The sequence below is a fragment of the Passer montanus genome, unplaced genomic scaffold (genome assembly GCF_014805655.1).
Source record: "Passer montanus isolate IOZ18808 unplaced genomic scaffold, ASM1480565v1 scaffold156, whole genome shotgun sequence".
Lineage (NCBI taxonomy): Eukaryota > Metazoa > Chordata > Aves > Passeriformes > Passeridae > Passer > Passer montanus.
In genome coordinates this window covers 205,897-214,112 of record NW_024362716.1, presented here as the reverse complement: position 1 = coordinate 214,112, position 8,216 = coordinate 205,897, and the positions used below count along the sequence as shown (strand labels likewise).

At 58.8% G+C, this 8,216-nt stretch overlaps 2 protein-coding genes across 7 annotated transcripts in view; both read right to left on the bottom strand.

Moving 5' to 3' along the window:
- Positions 1–130, bottom strand: part of MPV17L2 (MPV17 mitochondrial inner membrane protein like 2) — a 5,502-nt gene extending 5,372 nt beyond the window's left edge. For 3 of the 4 annotated variants that reach the window (XM_039702446.1, XM_039702449.1, XM_039702450.1), the window contains exon 1: positions 45–130. The gene's annotated coding sequence lies outside the window, so the exon portion shown is untranslated. The remainder of the gene's footprint in view (positions 1–44) is intronic. The other variant, XM_039702447.1, reaches the window with a different exon arrangement.
- Positions 131–422: 292 nt separating this feature from the next.
- Positions 423–7,466, bottom strand: DUS3L (dihydrouridine synthase 3 like). 3 transcript variants are annotated; one of them, XR_005626787.1, is made up of 14 exons: positions 7,417–7,466; positions 6,765–7,047; positions 5,438–6,208; positions 5,035–5,076; positions 4,803–4,955; positions 4,597–4,713; positions 4,245–4,310; positions 4,063–4,173; positions 2,980–3,076; positions 2,099–2,174; positions 1,611–1,799; positions 1,393–1,521; positions 954–1,130; positions 423–559 (listed from the first exon to the last, which is right to left on the bottom strand). XR_005626787.1 is itself a non-coding variant. In XM_039702402.1 (13 exons), the coding sequence occupies exons 1-13, from the start codon at positions 7,452–7,454 to the stop codon at positions 1,058–1,060; spliced, it is 2,145 nt and encodes a 714-aa protein (XP_039558336.1). In that variant the 5' UTR covers positions 7,455–7,466; the 3' UTR covers positions 904–1,057. The 3 variants fall into 3 exon arrangements, 1 of the variants encoding a protein (XP_039558336.1); XM_039702402.1 differs by lacking the exon at positions 423–559 and having other exon boundaries at positions 904–1,130; XR_005626788.1 differs by lacking the exons at positions 423–559; positions 954–1,130 and having other exon boundaries at positions 1,611–1,767.
- Positions 7,467–8,216: the final 750 nt, after the last annotated feature.

The window sequence follows — 8,216 nt, the reverse complement described above, 5'->3', positions numbered from 1 at the left end:
CGGGTGCCCCCGCTCGCCCCCGTTCTCTCTGTCCCCCCACTTACCCCGCCGGGTCCCGGTGCCCCTCCCGGACACCCCCGGGCCCCCCCCGCCCCTACCGGGCGTTACCGCCGCCCTCACGCGGAACCGGGCAGCGCCACGTCACGGCCGCTTCCGCTTCCTGCCTCCGCCATGACAGCTACCGAGGCACAGGAGGCCGCCATGGCACCTACCGAGGCACATGAGGCCGCCATGACATCTACCGAGGCACAGGAGGCCGCCATGACATCTACCGAGGCACAGGAGGCCGCCATGACACCTACCGAGGCACAGGAGGCCGCCATGACATCTACCGAGGCACAGGAGGCCGCCATGACACCTACCGAGGCACAGGAGGCCGCCATGACACCTACCGAGGCACAGGAGGCCGCCATGACACCTACCGAGGCAGCAGCTCGTCCAGGGGTCTGTGGTGGGGCGAGCTGGGGACGGTCCAGGGGATCCCCGCGGTGCCCCAGCCCTGCCCTGTCCCTGACACCTTGGTCTGGGGGCAGCAGAGTGGCCGGGGAGCTGCGGTGGCCTGTGGAGGTGGCCACGATGGGTGTCAGCAGCGCTGGGATCTCCGCTCTCCCCACGCTGCCGGTGCCACTGGGGTCCCCCAGGCGTGGGGACGCTGCTGGGACCCTCCAGGCTGTCCCCAGAGCCTTCAGAATTCTGTGAGAGGCTTCCCTTTGGAGCTTGAACATCAGCTCTGTGTCACCTTGGTTGTGAGGGGCAGCAGAAGGGCTGGGGGATGTTGCTGCTCCTTGTCCTGGGAGTTTTTGTCACTCCCGAGGACATCCTGGTGGGAACTGAGGCTCTTTGTCAGCCCCGTGGGACAGCTCTGGCTGCGAACTGGGCTCAAACATCCCCTCACTAACGGGTACTTGTCTGCCAGGATTGGTGTGGGGCAGGCAGGAAGGCAAAAAACTCACCAGCTTCTAAAAACATCAGCTTTATTCCAGGTGCCAGGAGCCCTGCTCCTCCTCACAGCCCTTCCAAACTCCTCCTGACGCCAAGGGACAGGGCCTGGCCAGCCCTACCTGTAGGAGTTGGCCTTGTGTTTTGGCAGGAAGGTGAAGCTGGGCGGCACGGGGCCCAGGAGCAGCTCACTGGGAGAAAGAATCAACCACAGAATTAACCCAGAGCCCTCAAAGCCCACCCAGAGCCACCCCTGCCATGGCAGGGACACCTCCCACTGCCCCAGGCTGCTCCAAGCCCCGTCCAGCCCGGCCCTGGGCACTGCCAGGGCAGAAAAACAACAACAAAACCCAACCCAGTGCTCAGCCCCAGCTGTCAAACCACCCCGTGGCCCTACAGGGGCTCTGCCACGTCCCTTCTTGGCAACTGGAATGAAATCTGCTGCCTCGGTACCTTATTCTGATCCAATCATCCACGTTTTGGCTGGCCATGAGGGTCTCCAGGTAGTCCCTCCCCAGGTAATAGGGCGGCCTCTCGTTGATTTTCTGAGGTAGATGTTCCAACAACCCAACTGGGATGTACCTGGAGTGAAATTAAACGTGACAGCACTGAGCACTAGGGATTCATTAATGAATTCTTGTTTGAAGGAGCTCCTGGCTGGGCAGCATCACCTGCACAGGAAGGAGAGCCACTCCAGCAGGAATTTCCTGGTCTTCTCCACTCCCTGAGTGTCTGAGCCCCAGTGCTCGAGGCCGTAGTTGGTGAAGTCCTTGAGGATGTCAAACCTTTCACTGGAGGAGATATCCCAGTGTCTCTGCTCCTTGATTTCTGTGAAAAGCCAGGGTTTGATGAGTGCCCCTCTGCAGCCAAAAAAAAAAAAAGAAAAAATTGTTATTCCCATCACTGATGCTCCTGAAGATCTGAGACACTTTCCAGCACTGATTTCCCAGCCAATTCTGCTTAAAATCTCCTTTTCCATTCCAACAAGAAGCTCCAAATGATACAAATTGATTTCACCGATTTTCAGATTGGTTTCACTGAGAGGAAATTCCATGCTTTAGGTTTGTTTAGGGATTTTTTTTAATCCTCTTTTTTTTTTTTTTTTTCCCCTCTCTTGAACCACCAGAGCTCAGGAGTGAAGGGAAACACAGGCACTTGCCTTGCAATCATGATTCCAGAAACTCCCATCTGCATGGCTCGATTTGCATCTTCATAGGACAAAATATCCCCATTTCCTGCCCAGGAAGGAGGGAGAAGCCAGAGGTCAAAGAGATCCGTGAGGACAAGTCAAAGTGAGCTAATGCAGGCATGGGATAAAATTCAAAATGGACACAACGTCCAAGAGCCAGATGGTCCAAAGAGGCTCCTGCTTTTGGATTCCCAGGGATGTTTCTGATGGATGTTCCCTTACAAGGAAAAAAGGAGCCTTCTCCTCTGTTCTCCTTCAGTTTCCCTGAAGGTTTAGGGATTTTGTGCCACAAAATCCAAGAAAACCCCCTTAAAACCCAAGAGATTGGTGTCCCTTCCCTCTGGCACCACATCAGCAGCACCAGGTGTGGCACTCACATTCTCTGAAAAATCCCTTTGCCCAGGATTCTTCTCCTGGGAAGCTGAGAAGCCTCAGAGAAAAAGGAAAACAATTTTATCTCATTGCTTCTGCTGTGTTTTGCTGCTTTGGAATGTGGTTGGAGATTGTTTCATTGGGTTCATGTGAATTATTTTCACTCTTTGGCCAATCAGTGCCAAGCTGTGTCAGGGCTCTGGAGACAGTCACCAGTTTTTATTATAATTTTTCAGCCTTCTGTGAGTATCCTTTCTGTATTCTTTAGTATAGTTTAAAACTATTTAATATAAAATATTATAAAATAATAAATCAGCCTTCAAGAACATGGAACGGATTCATCGTTCCCTCCCGCCACGAGGGCCCCGCAAATCCAACACCCAGCGATGCTCAACCTTTCTCCCATGCTGAACATCCTTCTCTCCCCCCAGCCTGAAGGGATTTGAGATGGAAGAGGTGCCCGGGGAGGCCCCACGTACCAAAGAGAGGCATGGGGCTGGCGAGGCGCGCGCACTCGGCGATGTAGGGCCAGTCGGCGCTGCGCGTGTAGCGCTGCTCCCGCGAGCGGCCGTGCAGCTGTGGAGAGAGCAGGACATGGGGAGAGCAGGACACGGGGATGGAGAGAGCAGGACATGGAGAGAGCAGGACATGGAGAGAGCAGGACATGGAGAGAGCAGGACACGGGGATGGAGAGAGCAGGACACTGGGATGGAGAGAGCAGGACACTGGGATGGAGAGAGCAGGACACTGGGATGGAGAGAGCAGGACATGGAGAGAGCAGGACACGGGGATGGAGAGAGCAGGACACGGGGATGGAGAGAGCAGGACACTGGGATGGAGAGAGCAGGACACTGGGATGGAGAGAGCAGGACACTGGGATGGAGAGAGCAGGACACTGCTGCACGTGGGGAGGGGACAGGGACAGCGGGATGGGCCTTGGGATCGACCTCAGGATCGACCTCGGGATCGATGAGCGCTGAGAGCAGAACTAGGGAAGGGATCCCTTGGGATGCACCTCTGGATTTAGAGAATTCACAGAATCACCACCTTCCCAGGCAGGGGAGAAGAGTTGGAAGAGACCTTCATAGTCATCGAGTCCAACCCAGCCCCAACAGCTCAACTGAGCCCTGGCACCCAGTGCCACACCCAGGCATTGTAAAACACACCCAGGGGTGGTGACTGCACCACCTCCCCAGGCAGGGGAGAAGTTCTGCTCTCTTTCAGTGAGGAAAAGTTCCAGAACTTTTCCAGAACTTTTTCTCTCTTTCAGTGGAAATCCTTTTCCCAACCTATATTCCCCTTGGTGCAGCTGGAGGCTGTGTGCTCTGGTTCTGTCAGTTCCTGGAGAAAGAGGGATGGGATCACCTCAAAGGTCCCTTCCCAAACCATTCTGGGATTCCATGATCACGGACCCAAGGCTCAGGAGCAGGGAGGAAAATGCCCCCTGCACCTGAATTTTCCTCTTTGATTAGCAAAGGACACCAAAAGGCAGGAGAAGCTCATCCCCATGTGACCTGCAGGCAGAACTGCCCAGCCACCACCCCCACCCGTCCGGCCCTTACCGTGACCATGGCCGCGCCCCACTCCCGGATCCTGGGGATGATTTTGTGAGCCACGTTCACCTTCTCCTGCACCCCGGTGCGGATCTTCACCGTCAGTGGGACATCCAGCACCTGCAGAGGTGGGAGGATGAGGCCAGGCTGGACTGGGCTCCCGCAGCTCAGCTCCAGGAGCTCCCACTCACCGAGTTCATGCCGCGGACGATCTGCTCGAACTTGTTGGAGCGAGTCATCAGAGCACAGCCTCCTCCCTGAGGGACAAAACGTGCACCTCAGGACCTTCCTCACACAGTGGAGAGTCCTTGGAGCATCTCAGAGTTTGGAGAAAGTAGGTCCTTCAACCAAAAATACTCCAGAGTGCTTTTCCCTCCCAAATGCCACCATGCAGAACGGCCGTTCCCTGCTCCTTGAGCAGCTCATTCCCCTTCTCATTGAGATCAGAACTGGGAGCCCTGGGTCAGGCTGGAAAGAGCAACCAGGCAGCAGAGGCTGAAGACAATGATTTATGGAAGGAAAATGCACCACAGAACTTCTCACCTTCTTGTAGACCAGGTCGATGGGACACCCGACGTTGATGTCAACAAAATCCACGTCGATTGTCCTGTTGAGGAGCTCTGCACACTTGGTCATGGTGTCTGGAAAGGCTCCCTCCAGCTGCCAAAGGGAAAGAGCTCCCTGAGTTCCAGGGAAAGCTTTTCCCCTGGGAAGTGAGCTCCTGCTGGGTTGTGGGGGGGTAACCTCACCTGCACCCCGAAGATGTCCTCGGTGTGGTGGCGTTTGAGCAGAGCCCACTCGGAGGACTGGCCCTGGAGCAGGTTGGTGCACACAGCCATCTCCCCACAGGTGACATCTGCTCCAAAACGTTTGCAGATCCGTCGGAAAGGGAGGTTTCCACACTGCCAGGGACAGCAGGGACAGGGACTGTCAGCACATCTGCTCTGGTCCAACCGTGCCCACAGTGAGTCACCAACCTACCGTGGTCAGTGGAGCCAGGTAGAGCTTGCCTCGGATGTCCAGCTGGAAAACAGGGATGGAGGAGCAGGTCAGCAGAATGGAATGGATGTTATGGAATCACAGAATGGTTTGGCTTGGAAAGGACCTTAAGGATCGTCCAATTCCATGCCCTGGCTATGGGCAGTGACACCTTCCACTGTCCCAGGGTGCTTCAAGCCCTGTCCAGCCTGGCCTTGGACACTTCCAGGGATGAGGCAGCCACAGCTTTTGTGGGAATTCCACCCCAGCCCCTCCCCACCCTCACAGGGAGGAATTCCTTCCATGCTCCGCCTGCCTCCCCCAGCTCAAGGCTCTCCAAGGGGTTTCTCTGCCATCTTTCCATGCACAATGTCCACCATGAGATCAGGACACAGGGGACTCTCACCTTCTTCTTCTCACACGGCCGCAGCTTCGTGATGTCTTCATCTGTCAGGGGGCCCAGGGTCGGGATGGAGGGAGCACCCTCAGCCCTTTGGGAGCTCTGCAGGGCCTCAGGTCTGGGAGCACCCTCAGCCCTTGGGGAGCCCTGCAGGGTCTCAGATTTGGGAGCACCCTCAGCCCTTGGGGAGCTCTGCAGGGTCTCAGATTTGGGAGCACCCTCAGCCCTTGGGGAGCTCTGCAGGGTCTCAGGTTTAGGAGCACCCTCAGCCCCTTGGGAGCTTTGCAGGGTCTCAGGTGTGCGAGCACCCTCAGCCCTTTGGGAGCCCTGCAGGGCCTCAGGTCTGGGCTCTTCTCCCTGCTCCTGCAGCTCAGGGCTGTCTCTCAGGCCCTGCTGGGGAGCAGTGCAGTCGGACACCTCCGCGGAGCCCCCCGTGGCTTTGCCTCCCTTCCCAGCACGGAGCCCACGGAGAAACTCCTCGGCCTTGTGGAAGCTGCAGCTCCTCTTGCGCAGCTGCTGCTGCAGCTCCTTGGAGAGGCCGTTCCTCACCAGCACCTTGCCCTCCCACTGCCGCGCCACGGCGGCGTTCAGCAGGTTCTGGTGGCCGTCGCCCAGGTGGGCCCGGCCGAAGCGGCAGGTGACACCGTAGGGACACAGGCCGAAGGTGTCGAAGAGGACGCAGCGCTGGCCCAGGTCTGCTGGCTTGGCCGCCAGGTACTCGGACACGTCGTGCAGGAAGCGGCAGCGCGGGCCCAGGCGGCACTGCCCGGCACGGCCCTGGGGACAGCACGGGCAGGGTGAGGGGGACGGCGGCAGGACAGCCCAGGGCTGCTCCCTGCCTCGCCTGAGACCCCCGGGGAGGGAGGGGATGGTCCCGGGGGGCTGCAGGAGGGAGGGATGGACACGGCAGAGGGGATGGACACACGCAGGAGGGGATGGACACACACCCAGGAGGGGGTGGACACATGGCAGAGGGGATGGACACACACAGGAGGGGATGGACACACGCAGGAGGGGACGGACACCCTTCAGGGAAGGTGCCACTTCACTTGTGACACTGAGCTCGTCCCACATCACCCTCTCCCAGCTGGATTTTATGGAATTCCAGCCTGGTTTGGGTTGGAAAGGACCATAAATCCCATCCAGTCCCACCTGCAGGGACACCTCCCACTGTCCCAGGCTGCTCCCAGCCCTGCCCAGCCTGGCCTTGGGCACTGCCAGGGATCCAGGGGCAGCCCCAGCTGCTCTGGGCACCCCAAGCCAGGGCCTGCCCACCCTCCCAGGGAGGAACTCCTTCCCAAAATCCCACCTAGCCCGGCCAGAGCTGTCCCACCTGTGTCACCGAGGGGCACAGCCTGCTCTGCTCGTAGCTGCTGGGCTTCATGCACGGCCGGCTCTTGTTCTGCCCCCGGGCTCTCTTCTTCCCCTGGCGCTCCTTCTCCTCCTCTCCAGCATTCCCGTGGCCTTCCCCATCCTGGCCGAGCTCCTCTGCCTTCACCCTCTTGGCTGGGGGTTCGCTGGCCTGCTCCTCTTCCTCCTTCCCCTCCTTTTCCTTCTCCTCCTCCTTGCCCCCTGCCCGCAGGTAGGCGTGGAACTGCTCCTTGGAGGTGAGGAACCTGCGGGGAAAGGGGGGGTCCGTGGGAAAGGGGGGCAGGAGGGGCTGGGCACGGACTGGGGGGTGTGGAGAGACTGGGAATGGACTGGGAGGGTTATGGAGGGACTGGGAATGGACTGGGGGATTCTGGAGGAGCTGGGAATGAGGGACTGATCAGGTACTGGGGGGGTCATGGAGGGGTCACTAATGTACCGGGGGGGTCATGAAGGAACCAGGCACGTACTGGGGGGGGTCACTAATGTACCGGGGGATTCATGAAGGGACCGGGCACATAGCAGAGGAGGTCATGAAGGGATGCGTGCCCGTTCCGGGGGGGTTACAGAGGGTTCGGGGGGCTCAGGAGGGGCCCAGGCCCCGGTCCCGCACTCACCGGGCTCGAACCGGCGCCACGCCGGGCGCCGCTGCCATGCTGCCGCGCGCGGCGATGACGTCAGCGGGCGGGGCGGGGCCACGTGACCCGGCGCGCGGTATAAAAGGGCCCGGCTGAGGCGCGGTCCTCTCACAGCGGCGGCAGCCGCGGCCGAGTGCAGTTTGCGTTTTGTTGTCTTTGTACACTCTCCGAGCCTGGTTCGGGGACTGACACAGCCCCTCGTGAGTGTCAGGATTGCCCAAGCAGGGAAAGAAGGCCGTTGTGCAGCCCTTGTACCGGGGAGAGGTGTTGTCCCTTAAGGCTTCTCTGTGGGGACGCCTGGGTGTGAGGGGGTCGCAGGTGCTGCCCCTGGTCCCTGAGGGTGGGCATGGCTGGGAGGACCCCTGAGACTCCCGAATTTAGCTTAAAACCGAACAGCATCACGTCAACCAGACACAAAAAGTGCCGCTTTGTCTTTCCTTCAACAGTTCCCTGGTTTTGGGGGCGCCTGGCTCTCCCTCCTCCTCACAGTTATCAGGGGAGAGGATGGAGCTCTGCAGGGATGTGGGGTGCTTGCTATGGCTTTTTGTCATTTTAGGATTATTTTAAAGCGGTAAATGCTTTAAAATAATGAACCAGCTCTTGCTCATGAGCTGCCTGGAGTGCTCAGGCTGCCCTTGCCTTTGCTCCGTGGGTGGAAGTTCGGGCTGAAAACCAAACAAACGCGTCAAGCGCGGTGTGGGTGACCTTTCCTCCCTCCCCTGCAGCTCCCACGTCTCCCTTGTGTTTGTGCCCCTCTCCGCACCCCTCGTGGCCCACAG